General features: G+C 38.2%; 1 protein-coding gene across 1 annotated transcript; it reads left to right on the top strand.

Moving 5' to 3' along the window:
• Positions 1–528: 528 nt before the first annotated feature.
• Positions 529–10,709, top strand: SNRPD1 (small nuclear ribonucleoprotein D1 polypeptide; the record flags this gene model as incomplete). The annotated part of the gene is made up of 4 exons (XM_084252684.1): positions 529–542; positions 5,689–5,765; positions 9,073–9,264; positions 10,633–10,709. 4 exons carry the CDS (start codon positions 529–531, stop codon positions 10,707–10,709), a joined length of 360 nt encoding a protein of 119 aa, XP_084108810.1.
• Positions 10,710–26,467: the final 15,758 nt, after the last annotated feature.

A 26,467-nucleotide genomic window follows, 5' to 3' on the forward strand; every position in this document is an offset into this window, starting at 1 on the left:
TGGACAATGCAGGATTACTATTTGAGATCGTTGGTCAAAACCTAAAGTAAAAATAATCATGTAAATTGTGTGATTTTCTTACGTGTATTAAGTAATGTTGCTGTTCCCAATGTTGGAGCCGAATTAGTACCATCGGCTTTGTGCTTCTCTCAGAACTTCTCTTCCTTCCTGGGTATATTTAGTGCTGGCGCCCTATCGTGACGAAATGCCAGGGCGACAGGGCCACTAATTCAAGTTAATTTCAAAACTTTCAGGCAAGGAATTTCCTTACAGAACAACCGGAGACGTGCTCCGCAGCCGCACGGCACACCTCCAGCCGCCAGGGGCCGCTGTGGCGCAAGTCGAGACCGGAAGTGCGTCTGACCAGCGCGGCCCCAGCATTTCCGCCTTGCGTCCGCCGCGCTCTGCGCGCTCTTTACGTCGGAATACCGGAGTAGGCGTTTCCGGCCATTCATACTCCGGGTCGGGTGGTCCTCAGCAGGCCGGTTTTGAGCACTATCACTCGGAAAGTGTGACGGCGCCGCTAGGATGAAGCTCGTGAGGTGAGGAGGTGACCTAGCTGAGCGAGGGCTGTGAAGGGGAGCTTGGGGCCGGGGCCGGCGGGCCCGCTTGTGTCTGTAGGGAGAGGCGCGAAAGCCGCGTGCGTGCGCGGCCTGCTAACGGCCTCCGGCGCCCGCCACTCCCGCCCCATCTTGGCCGCGCCTGCGCTGGGTCAGGGCTTCAGACGGTCTCGTCTGGTCCCGCGTGTCTTCCAAGAGGTGGACGCGAAGGCGTTTCTTCCCGCCTAGTGGCTTCGGGGCTTTAAAGGTGCAGCGTCAGTCTTAGATTTCTTACTTTGGGTCAGTTACCGATTTTCATTTCGACTAGAACTCGTACTCTAGATTAGGTTTCTTTTCCGGCCCACCTAAGCTTCCAGAAACCGCTATATACCTAGGTCCAAGTTCCCTGAAAACGTGGGACTCATTCAGAAAAATGGTATGGCTTGTGTAACTGGCCTAAATTAACGCGCTTTTTTGGTGATGAAACTGTTAAGCCTCATTAAAACTGCAAAGTACCCACCAAAGCGTGCAGAGAAGCGGCAGGAATTTACCTGGAAGCAATAAAACCCATTTGAAATGTTTTAAATTGGGAATGGACTTCAGATTTAATAAGTTGGATTTTTTTTCCTGTTCTCTAGGTTTAGGATTATTTAACGTGCAGTTACCTTTAAAGAGACCATTATTTAGGGGGAAAAATCTCCCAACGTGGGCAGATTCTCTTCCCTTTTTAATGGTTGGTTACACAGATAATTGATTCTTCTTTCGTATTTTTTTGTTGTGTTTAAACTTGGTTAGTTGAGCCTAATGAGGTCTTCACTTACTGATTTGAAATATTTGAAAACTGGCCGCAAATGGTCTTGATTTTGCTGTTTTTCCTTGAGACGGGGAACCTGGTACATAAGAGCAGAGATTTTTATTTGCTTTCCCCTTAATTAATTTTACGTTAACCTTGGTTTACAACACTTTTTAGGGGTATAGGTTCATACCTCTTCAGGTGTCTTATCACACCACGCCCACCACCAAAGAACCAGTAATCCTCCATTGTAACCCATTGGGGCCCCGCTCCCAGGATCAGAGGGTTTCTAATAACCACATCGACGTGTGTAAGTCGTTTCTTGTCTGTTGAGTCAGGAATTGTCAAGACAACATTATTGGGCACCCTTATAGTTGGATGGATTTTTTTTTTTTTTCTTCCCCCAAGCAGAGTGTGTTTTTTGTTTGCTTTTTTCTTCTCCCAGCTTGGGTAAATCCTTTGGAGTTGAGTTGCTGGATCGTACCATAAATCTGTTCAGTTTCATATGAAACTGCCAGATTATTTTTCAGAATAGTTGTTTGAAAAATTTCAAAGTAAAGTTCTACTTTACACTCACACCAGCAGTATACTAGCATTGCAATTGCTTCTCACTTTCACCAGCATTTGTTTGTAAAATTAAAAGTTGTTTAATTTTAGCCACTTAAATGCTTCTGTAGTAGTCTCTTCATACGGCTTAATTTGCATTTTCCTAGAGACTAATGTCATTTATGGGCAATCCAAGTCTTCATAGGGATTTGGGTCACCGGTGTATAAATTTCTCAAAATCAGTAAATGTAAACTAAATTTCACTGTGTAAGACATTTACCTTATCATCTTACTGGCTATTGGTATTGGTGTATCTTTGTAAAAGGTTTTGTTTTGGTTGTGTATTTTCTTTTCATTACTGAGTTGTGGAATTCTTTATTCTTGGCTGGATACTAGACCTTTTCAGATATTTCTCCCAGTTTGTGATTTGCTTATTTCCTTAATAATCTTCTGGTGAGCTGAAGTTTATTTTGAGAAAGTCTTAATTTAGTAGTTTTTTCTTTTATGGTTATTGCTCTCTGTGTAAATTCAAAGAATACTTTGTCTACCCTCAAACCATGATGTTTATTCTTTTTTCCCCTAGACAATTTATAATTTTAACAAAAAAATTTTTTTTGACATCTATGTTTAGAGCTGTGATCTGTCTTAAATTAATTTGGCAATTGGTGTGGGCCAGGGGTCCACGTTCATTTTTTTTTTCTATGTGGATTTTCAGTATTTCCTACTAGAGGATATGCATTCTATTTTAGGTTTCATCATTAGTTTGCTTTGCATGTTTGGAGTGCCTTGGTATCTTTATAGAAAATCAACTACATAAATGTAGGTCTCTTTCTGTACAATTTAATTTTGTTGATGTTTTTGCAGTTCTTGTCTCGATTTCTGTAACTAACCTACATATTATTGCCTAGATTCAAATTTGTCTTCTTGGAGATTGTACTTCTGTCTCTAAAATCTGTCTTTCTGACCCTACTCAAGGTTCTGTTTAAAATATGAATATCGGGCCTCCCCTGTGGTGCAGCAGTTGAGTGGGGAGCGCTGGTTCGATCCCGGCTGCTCCCCAGCCACCAGAGGAGGGTCCCGCATGGCACGCAGACCTCTCCTGTGGCCTGCTCTGCTCCCTGCTCTGGCTCTGGTGAATTCTCTCACCCTCCCGCGCTTCTGACTGTACCCAGTGCTTGTATAAATAAATAAATAAATATTCAAATAAAATAAAATATGAATATCAGTCTCACATTCCACTTCATTGATAAAAACCTTTCCATAATTCTCTGAAAGGAATTATTTAACAAAATGTGTGACTTTTCCCCTATGGAAGAACCTATTCTTCCCTACCCATTTTCTTGGACTTAATATTATTCCTTTGGTAGTATCTGTAATTTCTCTGTACCATGTGCTGTTTTTTTATTACTTTGTACTGTTACCTCTCTTTGCTTTGTATTCACAACTTTGCACACTTCTTACTAAAGTCTGTGAAGATCTGACTTCCTACTTCCCATGCTACATTACATTATGTTCCTGATAGGAACCTATGCATCTCTGTTTTATTTTACTATTTAGTAATTTTTAAAATACCTTTTATGTGTCTGTTCTCCCTATTAGAGTTTAAGCTCCTTGAGAGCTAATTTTTTTCCTTTCTAGCACAGAGACTACAACATAACATTTAGTGATAAATATTTTTTATGAAAGAAATATCTTTGGACTTTCTGAAATGTGTTTTGATGGTCTGTGTGTCTGTCTCTCCCTCCTCCCCACTCCCTCTGTCTCTCCCTCCCTCTTCCCCCTTCTGTTTTTTCCTTTCACTTCTCTTTGATATCCTGAATACTAAGGTATTTTGCTTTTACTTTAATTCTGCCTGCTTCCAAAAATGGTTTCAGAGAACTTTTGTAAAAGTAAGTTATTACTGAATAGGACAGTTAAACTAAAAAGTATATGTATATATAACAAAAGGAAACAAAGAATTGAGGGCAGGAAGGAAAAGAATTTTTGTCTGGAGAAATAAAAATTACCAAGTTCATTGAGATACTGCTTTTCTTGAAAGCAAAAATGAAAATAAATTTAACACATAAATCTCTATGTGAGGACAGATGAGCTTTAAAAAAGTTTGGGACGTGATAAACTGGAGACCCAATAATTTCTTCATTTTTGATTACTGTCTATACCCCTAAAAGTGGTACTTTAAGATTGACTTCATTTTTTAATCATTGAAACATTTCAGTCAATTTTATTCAGTACCTGTTACATTCCAGAATTAGATATAAAGGTGTAATGATCCTCGTCTTCAATCCTACTCTAATGGGGAGAAAAATACATTATGTTACTTGTACCATTTAGTATGATAGGTGCTATGGTATGGGTATACAAAGAGACTACGATCTTAGGGTAGGAGACATCTTGCTATATTAATTGTATATCTCAGAAGAATTTACAAAATTAACAAAAATGAAAGACTTTCTGTGACTAAAAGACACAAACTTGAATGCAAGCTGGTATAAAATTATAGAAAATTTTTATCTAATAGAAAATGTGTGTATAATATGGGTAGGTAATTCACAGAAGAAATACGAATTTCCCTTATGAAAGGATACTCACCCTCACAAGTAATAGGGAAAGGCAGTTACTTTTTTTACCCATCAAATTGATAAAACTTTAGAAGATTGGTAACAGTATGGATGAGGGTTTACATAAATGGATTTGTAATAGCTGTATATATATGAGGGTGCGTATATGTTTAGTCACATACTACTATATAAACTGCTAAGTGAGAGGTACAGTTTTAGAGAACACTAAAGTACGGTCTAATTTATATTTAAAAGATTGATATGTTTATGAATGCATATAAAATGGGCCTATAAAAATATCCCTATGAACTTTTACTTGATTCTGTTTGTACATACGTAATAAATATGTAACTTTGTAATACCCATTATTTTCAGCTTTATTAAGGTAATAATTGACATACAGTACTGTGTGAGTTTAAGATATACAACATAATGACTTGATTTATCAACATCGCAAAATGATTTACCGGAGTAAATTTAGTTAACATCCATCATATCATAAAAATAAGGGTGGGAGGTTCCTTGTAGTGAGGATAAATTCTCAGCTACTTTCAAATATACCATTTAGCTGGTTAATTACAGTCACCATGTTGTATGTTACACCCCCAATATTTATTTACCTTTCAACTGGCAGTTTGTATCTTTTGACCATCTTCACTCTCATAATTTCTTGATTTTAGTTTAGTGGCATGTAATGACTTTGGTATCTGTATGCACATATTGGAGGTGACAGAATGATTCAGAGAATCAAAAATGTCCAAATGATAGCATCTGTTGTTGCTCTTTCAGGGTGTAATTCAGAGAAAGCTGAAATTGTGCAGATTGACAGGAATTGGTACAGATAATGGCTATAGCAGATTTATGTCATTTAGAAATTCCCTGTTGATTTTATTTTACTTTTTTTTTTTTTTTTAAGATTTATTTATTTATTTATTTATACAAGTACTAGGTACAGTCAGAAGCGCAGGAGGGTGAGAGAATTCACCAGAGCCAGAGCGGGGAACAGAACAGGCAGACTGACGAAATACACTGCTGAGGGGAGCAGCGGGCGCGGCAGGAGAGGTCTGTGCACCATGTGGGACCCTCACCGGCGGCAGCCGGGGATTGAACCGGCACTGCAGAGGCTGCTGGCAGCTTCATAGCCCAGCTCTCTTCTGCTGCGCCACCAGGGGAGGCCCCCTGTTGATTTTAATAAGCATGATTTTTTGAAGTGTTTAAAGGTGAAAATTATTATAATTCTATTGTTTTATAGATTTTTGATGAAATTGAGTCATGAGACTGTAACCATCGAGTTAAAGAATGGAACACAGGTCCATGGAACAATCACAGGTATGGAGATTGGATTGTTTTATAATGGGCTGTGGGAGGAGTTTCTCTTCTTCTAAGGTCAAAATTCTTATTTAGTTACTTAATGAATATTGTCAGAGTGTAGGTGTCATACTTTTAGCCTGGACTATTTTATTACCTTTATATTTGAACCTCACTTTCAAGTATTGTATGGCAACCAAACTAGAATCCGTGGGCTATCCTATATGTGACTCATGTTTTCCTGCTTTTATGGTTTTGCCTGTGTATGTCTCTGTTTGAAATGTTGCATCTTACAAAATACATTTTATTTTTATTAGAATTTTGTTTCCCCGTTTAAATTCTAAAGTCTTCAAGAAAATAGAGGATGGGGTTTCCATGTCTGATTATCTTTGGTCTAAAAACAAATGTAGAAAACAGTGATGGGGACTTCATCTAACTGAGGCAATCACTGGTAGCATAGCATTTTGGAATATTTTCTTTGCATCCATTTTCTTAGTTGTCTTCCTTTTTTTTTTTTTTTTAATGGCAGGTTTATTAGGAAAAGGGATAGAGGAATAAGGAAAACTTGCATAGACACAAGCGGGCAGGAAGAACTGCCCTGAAAGGGACAGGTTTGCTGCATGGTTGCAGGGGGGTGGCCTTGAGGAGAGGTGCCTCTGCTGAGGGAGGTCAGTGAAGGGAAGTCCTAGCAGATACAGGTGGCAGGCAGGCAGGCAGGCAGGCAGGAAGCTGCTGCCCTGCAGAGGGAGAGAGTTGGTGAAAAGAGGCACTTGCATAGTCACAGGTAGGCAGATGGAGTGCTGCCCCCCCTTTTTTAAATGACTTTGTGTATTTCATTTTATATTTAAAACTATTGTGATTCTTCACTCATTGTAGATGTTCCTCTTCAAAATGTACAAAGACTCAATGAGGCAAATGAAAGATAAAGCTATCTTAGCACTTGGTCCTTCTCTGAAGTATTTAAATTGTAAATATTTCTAAATAATTTTTGAAGCATAAATCCAGCACCTCAGTAAACCAAGAGAAACATAAAAAATTAGACTGATATTAAACCCAGTGATGGAAGACACACATAAACCACACATCCATAAATGTATTACAAGTGTTCCCTAAGAAATAGTAGACTATAAATGATGTCCTAGGGGGAAGTTTCAGTAACTTGGGGAAGCAAAATCTAGTTAGTTGAATTCCCTCCACCGCAATCACTGTTGCAGGTTTCTTTTATATTAATAAATTCTAATATATATATTTTTTTCTCACAATAGGATACAAGAATTAGATTACAGTTCTTCACATATAGTTTCTGGGACATACACAGTGGTCATTTTTTTTTTACCCTTGATAGGGATTAAAGTCCTCAACAAAATGGAATGGCATCAAAAGTATGTTAATTTGAGGACAGAAAAAGACTTTATCTGACTGGGAGGAAAAAGAAAAAGATTAATGCCCGGAAATTTGAGATAGATATTAGGGGAGTTGAGATTTAGCTTTCTGTGGACAGAAATTTATTTTTTTTTTTGGAAAGATTTATTTATTTTGTTTATACAAGAACCGGGGTACAGGCCAGATGTGCGGGAGGGTGAGAGGACTGACCAGAGATAGAGCAGGGAACAAAACAGGCAGACTGACGAAACACACTGCTGAGGGGAGCAGTGGGCACAGCAGGAGAGGTCTGCAGCACCATGTGGGACCCTTGCCTGCTGGCCAGGATAGAACCCATGCTGCTGAGGCTGCAGATAGCTTCACAGCACGGCACTCAACTGCCTGCGCCACCAGGGAGGCCCTGTGGACAGAAGTTAACTAGATTTTTGGTTATTTCATTTGTTTGTATAAGCTGGTAAATTCTCCAGTAAGGTGCTTCTGCTGTAATGCCATATATCCATCTTAGAAAACCTTGCTTTTATTATTATTATTTTTTAAGATTTATTTATTTTATTTAAACAAGCACTGGGTACAGTCAGAAGCACGGGAGGGTGAGAGAATTCACCAGAGCCAGAGCAGGGAACAGAACAGGCAGACTGACGAAATACACTGAGGGGAGCAGTGGGCAGCAGGAGAGGTCTGCACGCCATGTGGGACCCTCGCCCGGTGGCCGGGGATCGAACTGGCGCTGCGGAGGCTGTGGGCAGCTTCGCAACCCAGCGCTCAACTGCTGCACCACCAGGGAAGGCCCAGAAAACCTTGCTTTTATTTTGCAAAATCTTATTCTAAAAATCACGGCTTGGGGACCTCTCTGGTGGCACAGGGGTTAAGTCTCAGTTCTATCAAGCTCTCACCAGCCATTGTATCCCCGGACAGGGAATTGACCCACATGGTGCAGCAGACCTCTCCTGTCTCGCCCACTGCTCCCCTCAGCAGGGTATTTCAGTAGATCTTCCTGTTCTGCTCCCCATTCTGTCTCTGGTTGATCATCTCACCCCCTGTACCTCTGACCTATACTTCAGTTCTTATATGCGTAAATAAATAATACCAAATCTTAAAAAAAAAAAAAAATAAAGGTTTAAAGGGAAAAAATCATTTGAGGCGCACAGTTCAAAACTTTGGTAAAGTATTGACAAAAATAGTAATAATCCTTTTTTGAAGCACAATTAAAAAGACCTGCTAGGGCCTCCCCAGTGGCACAGCGGGTTGAGCGCTGTGCTGTGAAGCTGTCTGCAGCCTCTGCAGCGTGGGTTCCATTCCCAGCCGCCCAGGGAGAGATCCACATGGCGCAGCAGACCTCGCCTGTCTCGCCCTCTGCTCCCCTCAGCAGTGCTTTCAGTCCATCTGCCTATTTTGCTCCCTACTCTGTCTCTGGTGAATCCTCTCACCCTCCTGTGCCTCTGGCCTATACCCCAGCTGTTGTATAAATAAGTAAATCTTTAAAAACAAACAAACAAACAAACAAAAAAACCCTGCTAAATTCCTTGTAATAAGAAAAAAATACCACAGTACATACATGACTTCATGTTAAAAACAAAGATGAAGGTAGCCTGGTAGAATTTTGGTCTGAGGAAGTTATGGAGAAAATGGGACCCATGCAATAAGCACTGCCAATCTTCAGATATAGGGACAGTTGAAATAAGGCACATGTACCAGTCATGGTTCCTCTGGCTTATTGTATTCTCTTCTATAATCATACATAATAACAAAACATTATCATGGCTAAGGAAAATCTAAGATTTCTGATATACACTGATACTATTCCCCTGTTTATCGATTGCTCTAAATTCTGTCATAGAAACTTGTACTATGGCAAAATGGATTGGATTCATTTGTATGATGGTATTTGCTGTGGCTTGATAAGTAATTCCCTTAAGCTAATTATTGCCCTCTTGCTTCCCTTTAGGTGTAGATGTCAGCATGAATACACATCTTAAAGCTGTGAAAATGACCCTGAAGAACAGAGAACCAGTACAGCTGGAAACACTGAGTATTCGAGGAAATAACATTCGATATTTTATTCTGCCAGACAGCTTACCTCTGGATACACTACTTGTGGATGTTGAACCAAAGGTGAAATCTAAGAAAAGGGAAGCTGGTAAGTTTGAAGGATTATAAATGGTTTTGTGAATGATGTACTTTACATACTAATCCTCTATTCAGAATATAAGCGTTAGTGAACAACACAGGTTTGTGTTTTGTTTTTAAATTGCCTGTACTTGCCATGAGTGTGTATGTTATTATTGTTCCTGTTACTAGTAAAGAGACTGGTGCTATTTTTACTTCCTGTCTCTTTGTGCGTGACCTTGTCCCCCACTTCCTACACTATGGAAGATTTGACATTGCCTCTATTCCTGAAATTTCTTAATGACTTGGCATAAGGTATTTGCTTGCCTTCCTTTCCCCCCACCCCCCTCCATTAAATGGAATAATCGGGGCCTCCCTGGTGGCTCAAGAGTTAAACACCACATTATGAAGCAATCCGTAGCCTCTGCAGCACAGGTTCGATCCCTGGCTGTCCAGGGAGCAACCCACATGGTGAGGCGGACCTCTCCTGTCCCGCCCGCTGCTCCCCTCAGCAGTGTATTTCAGTCAGTCTGCCTGTTCTGTTCCCTCCTCTGTCTCTGGTGAATCCTCTCACCCCCTGCATCTCTGACCTGCACCCCAGCTCTTGCATAGAAGAACTGGAGTATAGGCTAGAGCGGGGAGGATGAGAAGATTGGCCAGAGTGGGAGGCAGATCTACTGAAATACTCTGTTAAGGGGAGTGACAGGAGAGGTCTGCTGTGCCATATGTGGGTTAGCTCCCTGGCCTGGGATCGAACTGAGGCCATAAAGGTGATAGTGCTGAGACAACCCGTAGGCCACCAGGGAGGCCCCAACTTTATTGCTTTGGATGATAAGACTAAGGTCAGTGAGAGAAATTTAGATGATTGACTTGGACACCATGTCAAGATATTTTTTAATACTCATAGCTGTCTGGAGATGAAGTAAGTTCATTTGGGTGATGAATTTTTTGTAGAGTTAAGATGACCATGTAACAGGGATGTTGCTGTGTGGATTTAAGTACTCAGTTATGATCAGTTAGATCAAATGACTTGGTCTGAAGAGTCGTAAGGTTGTTATATGATAGAGTATGTTTGCAACTTTCTTGAGTTTGAATTAGTTTGCTTGGATATCTTTTCCATCTGTGTGAAATTCAGATCACTTGCATTTCTTTTTGGGGGTGAATTTGAGACAATACAAAGAAGAAAAAAAATGTTTTAAAGCTTGATGAATTTCTCAGTAAATATATTCAAATGAAACAAACACTACAAAAAAATCTCTGCAGTCCAGCAGTTTTTGGCTCTGCAGGATAGTGTGTTGAGAAGGGTGACTGAGTTAGTTTATTTACTATAGATGCAGTTTGTGGTGGTCCGTTAATTCCATACAGAAGAGAATTTATTTTTGTTTTTCTCTTCCCTCAGTTGCAGGAAGAGGCCGAGGAAGAGGAAGAGGAAGAGGACGTGGTCGGGGCAGAGGAAGAGGGGGTCCGAGGCGATAATACCGCCCAAGATTACTGTTTCAAAGCGATATGTGATTTGGGATATTTTTTGTACAGGCCTTGTTTGTTTATGTCAGTTTTTAATAAACATAAATGTAGGGCACAGTTGTCTATTGACTATATCAAATTAAATTTAATAGTGTATGTATATATTACTGACCCTAAATCAGGAAGAGTTGAGCATTACTATTAGGCAGCCCCAGAATCACTCCATTCTTATATTAGGCTTTAAATTTATTAGACTAAAAATTTTCCCGTATTAACATATGTAGAGAATATATACCTTTTTACTTAACATGCAGTAAGTATGCATTTCATTTTGACTCAATTCTGTGGAACCTACCTACAAGTGAAGTTAGCTGTTTTTGGTACTTCAGAAACTAGTCCTTAGATCTAATGGGCTCTAAATGATTCTCCTTTCCCAAGTTTTACTCTGTGGAGATTTGGATACTTAGTAAAAGATTATTTTCATCTTTTAATTCAGAAGTCTTTGGTTTTGTGGTCATTATAAATGTATGTTTTGTTCCTTTTTAAAAATAGGTTATCAATATAACATAGTTTTATATTATCCTGAGTTGAAACTGCAGATAATTCACTAGATTATCATAAGCAGTGTTGAAACCTGTTAATGTGCGAGCACCCCTTAGTTATTCCTTTATCAAGTACTTTTACAAGGAACGCTTTATAAAAGCAAAGGGAAAAAGACTTCATTTCATAGCAAATGAAGGATTCGTTTCAATTGTTAGTATGGATTTTTAGCTTTGAGGAGGGGAGAGGGAGGCTAAGTCTGTATCTTCATTTAATCGTGCATATGCAGTTTTATTTTTTAAATGAAAAGGAAATTTTCTGCAGATTGTTATCTAAAAGATTTAAACCCTATGAGAGGGTTACATAAATTGAGAGAGAGCAAGAGTATTTGTGTGGTCTTTGTGTGTGTCTCATCTATTGGTGATCCTATTAATTGAGCCCAAATAGAAGGCAAGAAACAATGATACAGCAAGATAGAGAGGAAATTGAAGCAGGCAAACAATAACCTTGCAATAGCCATGAATAAACAGAAGTTGATTCCTGCCTTTATGAAATTTATAGTTTAAAGAGAAGCAGAGCCAAACATTGATAATGTACTTGCAAGTTGTGGTTATTCAAATGATAGAGTACTTTATGTTATCTTGGCTGATTTAGTATATGTGCTGCCGAAGCGAGCACTATCTTGGCTGATTTAAAAGCAGTTTGTATTGGCAATCCATTTTGATTTTAAGTCAAATTCCAATATAACAGGTTTTAAACTCAAAACTATGTTTTGAGAATTTTGGCATTTGATATTTACAGTGTGAAAACAGTCTAGTAAAGTTTAAATGTCCGACTGAACTGTGGTGGGCATTAGATTTTTATGCCACTAGAGGTCATTATATAATTTTATGTGGAAAAAACTTCATTTAATTTAGTGAAAAAAGCAATTATTTGCCATTATTATTAATTATGCAGGGCACACTACAACATGCAATAGACAACAATAGACTGAATTGGTTCTTTTACCTAGCATCTTCCTAAAAAACTATGTAAGGTCTTCATGCTGCTGCATTTTTTTCTGCACACATTTGATAGCTTTAAAGCTTAAGGTTTTATATGTAAGATTTAATTTTAAAGTTGTAAGTTTAGATATAAAACTATAAGTGAAATAATAGAAAAATAAAATGTCATGTTTTAACTTACAATTACACTAGCTTATGCAAGCATGGCTTAGTATTTTGAAATAATATAGTCAGTGTTCACAGAAAATTCACACATCATTATGATCCTCTATAATAGATGTGAGAATGACATTCAATAACAGCACTTGTTTCTGAAAAGCTAAACTAGAAGATACTTCCTTAAGATGAAGAAAGTCCCCCTTAAACCAATAGCAGACATTTTCTAGCAATCCCAGTTAAAACAGCAATAGAAAAGTATGTCTAATGTTGTTAATTAATGTGAAAATTCTTGTGGGTCCAGAAAATAAACTTTTGAAAAGGAAGTTTGCAACCTTTCTAGCTTCTGTGTAGGAACATGTAGTGTTGAGATTCATCCAAACCAGCCTCAGCAGTTTTAAGGTTTTGTTTGGTATTTCATGTTTTGGATAAGGTTAGTATATGATAAAAGATTCAGGTTACAAATGAGATTATAATTGACAATAACAAAGACTAGGTATCAAATGCAGTACATTCTTATTTGTGGTAGTTATGTTTTATAAATCCCTGTTAACCTGAATTAGTGAATACTGAACCATTGCTCCTAGAGGGTTAGACTTCTATGAACCTCTGGTCACATTACCATCAACTTACCTATACATTACTTGCTTTATGTGTGTTTCTGTTTATTATATTTTGTTTATGTTGAATTCATGACCAACAGCACTATGTAACTCTGGCCTGAGTGACGCTTTTCTGATACATGTATTTTGTCTAAAAGATACATCACAGCCATCTTGCACTTAGGAACAATAGACAGCTCTACACTTAAAAGATTTTAAATAATAAAATAACCATCAAAGAGTTCCAAAATACAAAATAATAGGCCACTTAATAGAACATGGAAAGGGCATTTGTTTATAGTATGAAAGCTGAAACGCAGTGTTGCTTCATTCAACTTCTGGGAACATGCACATCAGATGACAAAATTTTTGTTGTGCTGCAAGTCCTTGTATGACAAAGGTGACACATGTTGATTTTGGAGTTAAAATTTAGTAAGTAGGCAGCTACTCCCAAAATGTGAACCCATGGATCATGATGATTGACCATACTTCTAATAAGTTTATGCCAAGGTATTTTATGTATTGTTACTAAAGTGAAGGCATACCACTTAACTTGAATTCTACTTCATCTAGGGTGGACTTTAAAAAATATTTTAGTATCTGAAATTGAGAATACCAAATGATAAGAATTTAAATCTGGTTTCACATTTAAATGGGCAAACTTTGTTACATAAAATAACAAGTGCATCTAAAAACTTGATGTCTGAAATTCTGTGATCTAGAAATTGAAATGTGATGCATATGATTCAAGTACAGCCACGTGAGTTACTACAACCACTTTGTCTTTGAAGGATTATGTGCATTGTGAATGTCAGGAGAATAGAGATTTTCTGTTTTCTAAAAAATTTTCACCCTCTTTAAGCACTTGTGAAACCATTGGAAAAATCAATTTTTTTAAATCCTGAGTCATAAAACCAGTAGTGTCATATTCCAGAGTGAGAAAAAGGCTGAACAACATAAAGGTACAAATTCCCTCAAATTATACATTTAATGTAGTTATCCTGGTGGATTTTTAACCCTGTTACTGACAGTGTGTCAACTAATGTATAATTGATGTAACAGGCATCACTATGAAAATAGAAGAACTTTTCAAATTAGAATAGTGGGAAGATCAATTGAAAAACTTAAAGCAGTTTATCATATCTTTAAAAAAAAATTTTCTGTACTTTTATCAATATTCCATTTGAGAATCCAAGGGGGAAAGTAGAATTTAGGCATGAAGATACTTATCACAGTACTTCTTTTATTTTTAAAGATTATGCATGCAGGAGCGGGGGTGTAGGCCAGAAGTGTGGGGGGTGAGGGAGAGGATTCACCAGAGACAGTGGGGAGCAGAACAGGTAGACTGACAGAAATATACTGCTGAGGTGAGCAGCGGGCAAGAGGAGAGGTCTGCTGCACCATGTGGGTTAGCTCTCTGGCCAGGAATTCAACTTGTGCTGCAGTGGCTGCGGATAGCTTCATAGTGCTGAGACTACTCCTTGCGCCACCAGGGAGGCCCCACAATTCTTCATTAAAATGGAAAACCACTATGTTCCCAATTAGGGGAATGGATACCAGGAGTCACCAAGCTTTTTCTATAAAGGGCCAGATAGTAAATATTTTAGACTTTGAGGGCCATATGGTCTCTCAACTATTCACCCAAAGCAACTGCACGATTTGTAAACCACCGGGCCGAACTGTTCTGCTTACAAAATTTTCATAAAATGGTCAGGGACTGAGTTCATCTTGGCAGGCTATAGTTTGCTGGCCCCTGGAATATTTTATAGCCCATTTGCCTTTTTTTTTTTGTTTGTTTCCCCAACACTGTAGAGTTTTATTGGACATTACTGTGAGATCTGACTAGAGAGGAAATTTAGTACTTCACAAACCAGAATACAACAGCATTTATAAAAGGATATCACATATTTACTACTGGCTAGGCTAAGTAGGTACAGAAACATACAAATAAAAATATTTCCCTAAACACATCCAAAAAGTGTAGATACAAGTGATCTTGATACAGCATAAATAAGCAATATATATCACATAATTCTCCTTATCAACCCAGCTCAGTTATCCAATGTCTCCTTTTAGGAGTTTTACCTTGTTTTATTACCACTTTTCTTTCTAATCCATTGGGGAATGAGATGGTTTTGCTTTTGTTTCTACAATCCACTGACTGGGAAGAGATTCTTGTAAAGCATATGGCAATAGGGATTAACAGTGAAATATAAAATACTCCCTTAAATCAGTAAGAATTTAATAGTGACTAAAGAATATACAGATAAAGTTCACACAAAGTTCAACAACATAAGGGAGGGTAGATGCTTAACATTCTAGAATCTGGAAATACAAAATGCTCATTTACCCAGGGAGTTATATTCAAGAATGCTGCAGTACTTTTTAGTGGTCAAAGAAAAAAAAAGCTAACTACCTATATGTTATATATATATATATATATATATATATATATATATATATATATATGTAGAACTAGAGGGGCCTCCCTGGTGGCACAAGGGATTAAGACGCAACCTGTGGAGCTGTCTGCAGCACGAGTTCAATCCCCAGCCAGAGAGCCACCCACATGGTGCAGCAGACCTCTCCTGACACCCACTGCTCCCCTCAGCAGTGTATTTCAGTCAGTCCACCTACTCTGTTCTGTACTCTGTGTGTGGTGAATCCTCTCACCCCCCACACCTCTGACCTGTACCCCAGTTCTTGTATGCATAAATAAATCTTAAAAAATATGTTGAACTAGAACTTCATATATCAAAATGGATGAATCTCAATTCTGGGCAAATAATGCAAGTATCAGAATACTCATAATTTTATATCACTATATAAAGTAAGAAACATGTAAAAGTTGTTTAAGGATGCCAACATGTTAAACTTTAAAGACGTTTATGAGAATGATTAATACATTTAGGAGAACAATCACCTCAAATATAAGGAGTGTGATAGCAGAGGGGGACCTAAGACTTTTAAGGTAATGTTCTGTTTCTTAGGCAAGGTGAGGGACATACTTAGGTTGCAACATTTTAAATTGCTGATAATTTATCTTGACCTATAAATATATCAGTTTTAGGTGATTCAGCTTTTCTGTGCATTTTTTATATTTTAAAGCTATGCTTCCAAATTTGGCTAAAGGAAAATAAGTATTAGTCTAAGTATTACCATATCATACTGGTGAGTATGAGCATAAAAAGTAGATATTTATCATGTTTGGTTAATGAAACAAAGCTTGCTAGGAATAGAGATTAACAGTGAAGCATAAAATACTCCCTTAAATTAGTAAAGGCACATTTATTGTCAACCTGTGGTGGGCAGGTAAATTAGTAGCATTGCTAAATTCCCTACCATGGCAATTTCAAGCTACCAATATGCTGTTAATCAGCTCATAACATTTCCAAAATTTTGACAATTGCCCCTTGTATACTGGTACACTTTGACCATTTCCCTATCTTCTCCATGGGAAAAAAAAAGTTCTTTTCTCTGTTCTAGTAAGAAGATTGGTAACTAGGCCTCTTTTGGTAGGGCTCAGTCGGGAAGAAGTTACAGAAAATGGAGGTCAGATTGATTGAGGTGGTTAACTGATAAAAGTCCTGGAAATTAAAGTTATGGGTATAAGAAACCAAAAATACCCTAAGTGGTTCACAGGATCTTTATCTGTAGGCTTTCTGGCTAGCTCTTTGGACCAAATTTCCTCAAGCTTGACTGAGGTACAGCCTATGGTCTCATTCTCTTAATGTTTCTACAATCCCATGTTTATCCACTCTATCACCTGTTTTCAGTTTCCTGTTTTAACCACAGAGAGGTGATATTTTCCATTTTAGTTATAAGTGTACCAATGTCTAAATTGACATTTTTGTTGACACAGAAGAAAAATTTCCTTCGTAGTACTTGGAAGTTGTGTTTGAATACGGTTATATTTTTTTCTTTTTTTTTCTTTTTTTTAATATTTTATTTTATGTAATTCTTACATCATTTTTCGTCTTTGCACGGTGTATGCATTTTCATTATGGTTATATTCCCCATACAATTGCATCCCCCCCTTATTTTGACTCTAGTCCTTCCTCTCCCCTTCCCTCCCCCCCCCCCAGTGTCTCTGGTTTATAGTTGCTTGTTGATTTTGATTTTTACTTTGTATTGATTAGTCTTTTTCCTGGTCTCTTATTTAAGTTTTCTAAATTCCTGCTATGAGTGAGACCATCTGGTATTTTTCTTTTTCTTTCTGACTTACTTCGCTGAGCATGATCCCTTCTAGCTCCATCCATGTTGCTGCAAACTGCATGTGTTGATCTTTTTTGATTGCTGAGTAATATTCTATTGTGTATATGTACCACATCTTCTTGATCCAGTCATCTATTTTTGGGCATTTGGGTTGTTTCCAAAGCTTAGCTATTGTAAATAGTGCTGCTATAAACATGGGCGTGCAGGTGCCCTTTGGAATTAATGTTTCTGTGTCCTTTGGGTAAATACCTAGGAGTGGAATTGCTGGATCATATGGAATCGTCAGCTCTTTGTAGATTTCTGTGATCAGTCCTTTATCATTAGTGTTGTGTGCAAAAATTTTCTCCCAGTCAGTGAGGTTTCTCTTTGTTTTGGTTATTGTCTCTTTTGCTGTGCAGAAGCTCTTTAATTTGATGTAATCCCAGCTGTTTATCTTTGCCTTCACTATCACTGCTTTGAGTGATGTGTCTGTAAAGATGTCTTTGATTTGCATATCATGGAGTGTTTCACCTATATTTCCTTCTATGTATTTTATGGTTTCAGGTCTTATGTCTAGTTCTTTAATCCATTTTGAGTTGGTTTTTGTACATGGTGTGAGATAGTAGTCAAGCTTCATTCTTTTGCATGTAGCGACCCAGTTTTCCCAGCACCATTTATTGAACAAACTTTCTTGGCTCCAGTGCATATTCTTTGCTCCTTTGTCAAAGATTAGTTGACCATAAATCTGTTATATATTTTTTATTTTATTTTTTTTTTATTTAAATCGTTTTTTTTTTTTTTATAGAGGCATGTTTTTTTGTTTTTATTTATTTATTTATTTATTTGCTTGCTTGTTTTGTTTATACATGCACTGGGTACAGTCAGAAGCGCGGGAGAGTGAGAGAATTCACCAGAGCCAGAGCGGGGAGCAGAACAGGCAGAAGGACCGAAGTACACTGCTGAGGGGAGCAGCGGGCGGCAGGAGAGGTCTGCGCACCATGTGGGACCCTCCTCCGGTGGCCGGGGAGCAGCCGGGGATCGAACCGGCGCCGCCGAGGCCGTGGGCAGCTTCGCAACCCAGCGCTCAACCGCTGTGCCACCGGGGAGGCCCATATATTTTTTAAATACTAGGAATCACTTTCCTGAAGAATGTAGAGAAATTGGACATTTGAAAATAGGCACTGGGGATTCCTGGTGAATGGCAATATATATCCACAGACTAGACTTTTAAGTAGTATTTGTTTCTGGTGAAGACATCAAGATAATGTGTTACATCAAATATTAAATTAGTTGACTTGTTATAAAGAATTATATTTATGTTAGTGCTGAGAAATATTTTATAGTTCAAATTAATGTAACAATTGCTAGTTCTAAGCAATTTTATTATACCTCTTTTCCTCTAAATTTTGTCTTATTTTTTCTGAAATCTCATTTTAAGTCTTCAATATGCCTGAATTTTTATTGAGAATTGAATATTTTTTAAAGACTTATTTATGCATACAAGAACTGGGGTACAGGCCAGAGGTGCAGGGTATGAGAGGATTCACCAGAGACAGAGTGGGGAACAGAACAGGCACTTTGACTGAAATACACTGCAGAGGGGAGCAGTGAGGGAGTCAGGAGAGCTCTGCTGCACCATGTGGATCAGCTCCCTGGCTGGGGACCAAACTGGTGCTGCAGTGGCTGCGGATAGCTTCATAGTACTGCGACTTAACTCCTTGCGCCACCAGGGAGGCCTGAGATTTGAGTATTTTTAAAAAGAAAAGCTATTTTTTTTTTGAGATACTCACATTTTATACAATTTATCCATTTAAAGCGTACAGTTCAATGACTTTAGTACATTTACTAAGTTGTGCATCCATCATCCTGCCATAAGAAATCCCATCCTCCTTAGCCATCACTCTCTAACCTCCTCCTACAGCCCTCACACCAATAATCTTTCTGTTTCAGGTTATTTCTACTTTGGGCTATTATAAGAAATACTGCCGTGAATATTCATGCATAAATTTCTGTGAATATGTTTTCAGTTCCCTTGTGTATACACACAGGGGAATGCAATTACTATTACAAAGAATAGAATTACTCGATAGTATGGTAGCCATGCTTAACACTTTGAGGAACTGCTAGACTGTTTTTTTAAGTGACCATACCATTTGACTTTCTGCCAACAATGTATTATGCTTCCAATTTCCACATCCTCACCAACACTTGTTATCTGACATTTGAATATAAATCTTATCCTGTGTTGCCATAACAATAGGAAACACAATATCCATGCTATGCCAGATTAAAGAAGCTGAAGTAAACACTGCTTCCTGGGCGTGATGGCACTTTTTTTCTCTTAGAATGTTGCTAAATTTTACAACATGACAAGCTTATATCAAAATCACTATAAGACAACATTTTTATCTGCATAAAGTAAGACTTAGGAACACTAAATATCAGTTAGGTTTTTAACTATATTAATCCCAGAACTACTAGTGAGGAACAAACCATACTAGGTAGGCATATCGTTGGCAGAGGAAGTGAGATGCCATCTAGTATCTTGATGACCGAAATAAAATTCCAACAAGCTGTGTGCCTCCAAAAACAAAATCTCCAATCAACTCTTTTTTTTTTGTTTAAAGATTTATTTATTTATGCATACAAGAGCCAGGCTACAGGCCAGAGGTGGGGGGTGAGAGGACTCACCAGAGACAGTGGGGAACAGAACAGGGAGATTGACCAAAGTACTCTGCTGAGGGGAGCAGCTGGCAAGCCAGGAGAGGTCTGCTGTGCCATGTGGGTTGCTCCCTGGCCGGAGAGGCTGTGGATTGCTTCATAGTGTGGTGCTTAACCCCTTGCGCAACCAGGGAGGCCCTCCAATCAACTCTTGTTCCAAATCACTGTGGTAGTATAATAATTGCTTCTTGTCAACTGGCTGCAGGGGAGAAGTAGGTCTTGGACCATGGGAACTGCTGGACAATAAGACCTCAATTGTCCTGACTTTACTATAAAAAGCCTTCATAGTATTAGAACTGGCCATTTGAGGACAAAGCAGTCCCTAAGCCTACTTTGGGGAATTTGATGCATTTGAAAAAAATTTCTACACAACAAGAGAACATTTTAATTCTAGAAGCCAAAATAAAATATGCAAAGGAAAAGACAAGAACTAAACTAGAGCTTTGGTTTTCTTTGTATCTTGATTGTGGCCAGTTTAATAGCTATTCAGAAATTACCTTTTTTGTATAAAAGGCCTTCTAAATCTGGGAGATTTTATAATTTCAGTGAAGATAAAAGCTCCAGCAGGGTGTTTGCAATTAAACAAGAGTTACTTGCACATTTGCTGTCACAGACTGATCTGTCACAGACTACATCTGAGTTTGAATTCTATTCTGCAGTTCTAGGATTTGAGCCAGAGGCCTGGCATTTGTTGTCATTGGATATTTCCCCCTTAACTGCGCACATCTAAAGCATTTGATAATTGCTTCTTTGTTTCTTCTTGCTGGTGTTATCTAAGAGATTTGGCTAACATGAATCTTAACATACTGGCAAATTAAAGGAAACCAATAAAATTTGGGGGGAACTCTGTTCAAACTGGACCAAAGATATGACTTATAACACAATAAGTGTATTTATGAGTTTATGAATCGGAGTTCCCTTTTGCACTCCCTTATTTATTGGTGATTAGTTAGTGCTAATGAAAACCATGATTACAGATTGCCAATGGAGCAGTAAACTATAGATACATTGAACACAACTATAATATCAACTCATGCCCACAACTAGTTTTTATCTTCTTGATGCTTGCATAGCTTGAAATTAGAAGTGGGAGAGAGTCACATTAATTTTCAAATGATGTTTAAAATTTTCCCTGGAAAAACAAGACAATAAAAAAAGAGACAAATATGTATATATTTTTAAATTGTTCTGGTTATTATGTTTTATGTTGGCTATTAACCAGTTCCACCTTTCACTTTAGGTTGCAGTTTTTGTTGCCTTTTTTTTTTTTTTGCAGTAGACTAAGCAGAAAGCCAGATAAAGAACTAATGAGAAACTACAACTAATGAATTTCTGCCTCTGGAGAGATTTGCTAAATCTTGTGTTCAGGATTCTCCAAAGTTATGTATCCTCTCTGTTACTCTGGGTAACTCATTTACACTGCTCTCTCTTGTACAAAGAAGCTGCAGAATATCACCCAGAGGCCACTGAGATATGAAGTTGAGATAGAAATATCCTCTTTCCAAGAGTCAATTTGGATGAAAAATTAACTTGTAGGAAATGGGAGAATAAAATCATTATAGAAGAGAAATTATGTAAATGATTGGTTTTTAATTTGCTTCCTCTCTTCTGTAATTTAGTTTATTCTTTTGGAATCCCTTTGGTTTCATATGAACCAATCAAAAATATCTTCCTTTAAGGTCTCATTTAAATAATACTTTCTTTGTGAAACCTCTTTTAATCCATGCTCCCATCATAATTAATTTTCTGAAAGCACTATGTATATCTGCCATTATATTTATCTAAATCTACTTTGTAAAATGGAAATGTGCAAATCACATATGAACGATTATGGCTCTCAGAAACCATCACTCCCTTTTTCATTTACCTACCTGAAACTCAATAAAAGAATATAAAATTGGAAAAATGACTGACTGTGTCTCCTTGAGTAGTCTGAGATTGCACATGACATAAAAAGCTTTAGTGGCTTGGGAGTATTTTGAGTAAATGGGTTTTAGAAAGGGAAGGAAAAGTAGAACCTCTAGATTAGTTGAAGTAGAGAGGGTTTTGGAAAAGAGAAGAAAAGCTCTATTATTCACTCTGCATTTGGATATTTCCTCTTTTTCTATTACAATGAAAGATAATCCCCCTTCTTTATTTCACCAAATACTGCATCTTTGCTTCGGGTTACATTTTCTTCTATCTCTCTACCTGCTTTTTCAATTCTTTCTCCAGTGAATCCATGTCATATTAGTACATAGGGTATTTCTAACTTAGGGCTACATATTATTCCATTGTGAGAATGAATCATAATTTTACCTTTCCTATCATTGAACATTTATAGTTTTGCTATACAGTATTTTTAAAAATAAGTTCAGCCTTTTGTTATTTTACTTGTGCCATTGTTTCTATGGGGGTGGAGAGGTTTCACCAATTAAATTTTCCAGCACTGTATGAGAATGACTGATTCCTTACACTGTTGCCAATTCATGGTAAAAAAAAAAATCTTTGCTGATAAACAGCTGGGATTACATCAAATTAAAGAGCTTCTGCACAGCAAAAGAGAAAATAACCAAAACAAAGAGAAACCCCACCGACTGGGAGAAAATTTTTGCACACAACACTAATGATAAAGGACTGATCACAGAAATCTACAAAGAGCTGATGAGACTCAACAAAAACAAAGAAAATAATCCAGTCAAAAAATGGGCAGAAGAGCTAAAAAGAAACTTCTCCAAAGAAGAAATGCAAATGGCCAACAGGCATTACACAAAAATGTTGGACATCACTTGTAATCAGGGAAATACAAATCAAAACTACAATGAGATGCCCATTTTACACCAGTGAGAATGGCGCATATTAAAAAAACTGGCAACAATAAATGTTGGCTAAGATGTGGAGAAAAAAGAACTCTCCTGCACTGTTGGTGGGAGTGCAAACTAGTCCAACCACTATGGAAAGCTGTGTGGGGATTCCTCAATCTACTAAAGGTAGAGCTTCCATATGATCCAGCAATTCCACTCCTAGCTATTTACCCAAAGGACACAGAAACATTAATTCAAAAGGGCAACTGCACCCCTATGTTTATAGCAGCACTATTTACAATAGCTAAGCTATGGAAACAACCCAAATGCCCAAAAATAGATGACTGGATCAAGAAAATGTGGTATATATACACAATGGAATATTACTCAGCAATCAGAAAAGATAAACTCATGCAATTTGCAGCAACATGGATAGAGCTGGAAGGGATCATGCTCAGCGAAGTAAGTCAGAAAGAAAAAGAAAAATACCAGATGGTCTCACTCATAGCAGGAATTTAGAAAACCTAAATAAGGGACCATGAAAAAGAATAACTATAATAAAGAACAAATCAAAATCAACAAGCAACTATAAACCAGAGACACACTGCGGGGGCGGGGGGGGTGGAGAGGTGGGATTGGGGTCAAAATAAGGGGGGGGTGCAATTGTATGGGGAATATAACCAAGATGAAAATGCATGCATTGTGCAAAAATGAAAAATGATGTAAGAAATATATAAAATAAAATATTAAAAAAATATATAAATATAATTATTTAAAAAGATGAAAAAAAAATCTTTGCCAATCCAATAGAAAATGTTTCATAGTTTTAGTTGTTATTTATGAAGGAGGTTAAACACTGTTATTGTAAAAGCTATTTGTATTGTTGCATATGTGTATAAATTGTCCTCACTTTTGCCATTTTTCTCACTGTGGTTTTGGAGCTTAAATTCTGCCTATAAGGTCTCTGTCTAGTTCTCCTTTCTTTTTTAGTGATCTGACAAATTTTACACCTACGTCTGTTTAAAATATTACAAGTGAATTTACCTTTTAAGATCTGGTAAGGCATTATTTCCCTTCCTATAAAAATATTTTTGACAATTCTGTTTCCTTTTGTAGATGCATTTTACAATTGCTTTATTGAGTTCTAAAGATACCCCATTTGGGCCTCCCTGGTGGCGCAAGGGGTTAAGATGCAGCACTATAAAGCTATCCACAGCCTCTGCAGCATGAGTTCAATCCCCTGCCAGGGAGGTGATCCACATGGAGCAGCAGACCTCTCCTGACTCGCCTGCTGCTCCCCTCAGCAGTGTATTTCTGTCAATCTTCCTGTTCTGCTCCCCACTCTGTCTCTGGTGAATCCTCTTACCCCGCCCCCCACACTTCTGGTCTGTACCCCAGTTCTTAAAAAAAAGGAAGCACATTTAAAAAAAATAATAAAATAAAGATATCCCATTTCAATTTTAATTGGTATTTCATTAAACCTATAAATTAACTTGGAAAAGTTTAGAACCATTTTTTTTTTTTGGCATGTTAAAATGTTTTTTTGTTTATTCAGATCATTTTTTTTCTATTTCTTAGAAAGTTTTTTTTTAAGATTTATTTATTTATGCATACAAAAGCTGGGGTACAGGCCAGAGGTGCAGGGGGTGGGAGGTGAGAAGATTCACCAGAGACAGAGTGGGGAACAGAACAGGCAGATTGACTGAAGTACAGTGCTGAGGGGAGCAGCGAGTGAGTCAGGAGAGGTCTGCTGCGCCATGTGAGTTGCTCCCTGACCAGGGATTGAATTCATGCTGCAGAGGTTGTGGCCATCTTCATAGGTTGTATCTTAAACCCTTGTGCCACCAGGGAGGCCTGAAAGTTTTAGGTTTTTTTTTTTTTTTTTAAGATTTATTTCTTTATGCATACAAGAACTGGGGTATAGGCCAGAGGCTTGGGTGGTGAGAGGATTCACCAGAGACAGAGTGGGGAACAGAACAGGCAGACTGACTGAAACACACTGCTGAGGGGAGCAATGGGAGAGCCAAGAGAGGTCTGCCACATCATGTGGGCAGCTCTCTGGCTGGGGATTGAACTCGTTCTACCGTGGCTGTGGGCAGCTTCATAGGTTGCATCTTAACCTCTTGTGCCACCAGGGAGGCCCTCTTAGAAAGTTTTATAATTTTCTTCACAAAATCATTCCATTTAACACCTTTTTTCAGTAAAGCTGAAGATCTATAAATAATTTCTTAAAACATAAGAAAATTAAATTCTTTTAATTTCTGGATGAGACCAAAGATAAAATAGAAGACCTAGGACATGATAGAAAGGAAGAGCAGGCCCAACATACTTTTTCATCAGCTGCCCATTCCTCAGTGTCAGGAATTTTCATGTGATTTTTTATAAACATGCATACAGAAAAAGTTCACAAACCATATCTGAACCATATGTGATGTGACTGATAGCAGAAAAAAGTACAAATAGGGAAAAAAAAGTCTCTGCCTCAGTTAGCCATTACTGTAAACTTTGGAATACTCAGTTGTGTCCCTTAGATCATTCACATATTAACTGCCTTAAAAACCTTACACAAACCTCCAGCATTCCCCACTCAGTTTCTTTGTTGACAGATGAATCATGGAGATATGACTCAGACCACCCATTCCACCAACATGTCAATGCAACAATTCCAAACTTGCAAAAAACTAGAGGGAACCTGCCGAAACTCAGCTTTTTCTCAAGATATTTTAAGAGTAGTCCTGATGACTTCTGATTCTCTGAAGGTGCCAGGGCCCACAGTAGAGTGGTATCAGCCTGGACTATACCACAGAAGTTGGCTTTGATGGCCCACCCTGGTGCAGCCTGATTTGAGTTTTGGGGGAAAAGAAAGAAAACCATGGCCGTTTTGGAGACATGCGGGTTGGGTTTGAACCTGCACAGTGCCATTCAGCTACAGCAGAGCTTACCTGCCCAGCTCTGGCCTGAGACCACACAGGAAGGTTGGATCCACTGCCAGGGTTCTGGTTTTGAACCCCAAGCTGATTTTGAAACTGAATCAAAGAGATCTGAGCTCCCACTGACACCAATTAGATTCAAGCCCGCATAGGCACCAATTAATCTTGGAAGCAGCTTATTTGGAAAATGGACCAATTGGGTTTGAAAGGCAGGTACTCTGAAGGGGGATATAAGTAGACACGTGGGAGAGGCTTGAGGCTGTGTGGGAAGATTTTTGATCAGTTTGAGGCTTGAATCAGCTTGAGAAATAAAGTTTGACTCAACTTGAAGAAACGTAAGACCCCCGTACTTGCATGTTTTTGAGGATCATGTAGCATTAGGAGGAGACTTGACTTTGGCTTCAGGAAACAGACCTTTGCTTCAGGAGAGATGCTGCTGTGATGCTGCCTCAGCAACCCACCTATTGAATCCTGGTCCACCACTCACTGGTGTGCCACCAGCTCCAGGCTGTCATTAAGGGACAATACTATCTTATGCCAGCAGCTTTGGTACTATACACTGTGGGCACTATCTGGGGTAGGACAGTTTGCCATTTGCAATTCATTGCTTATCCCAACTTCCTCTCTGTAAATAAACCCTATTGTTGTTGCACCCTGGATTGAACTGTGTCTTGCATTTGTGCACACAAGGGTAAGACCCCAAAAACCATGAGATCTCCCCAAAATCTTTGATCTATTTCAATAACCTTATAAAAACCCTACCTGAGCCCCAAGATTTGAGAGGGTTTCTCTAGGACATTTACCTGCCATCTCCTCAGAAATCCCAATTTTCTAAATAAA

Source organism: Talpa europaea, assembly GCF_964194135.1.
Source record: "Talpa europaea genome assembly, chromosome: 13".
In the NCBI taxonomy this organism is placed as follows: Eukaryota; Metazoa; Chordata; class Mammalia; order Eulipotyphla; family Talpidae; genus Talpa; species Talpa europaea.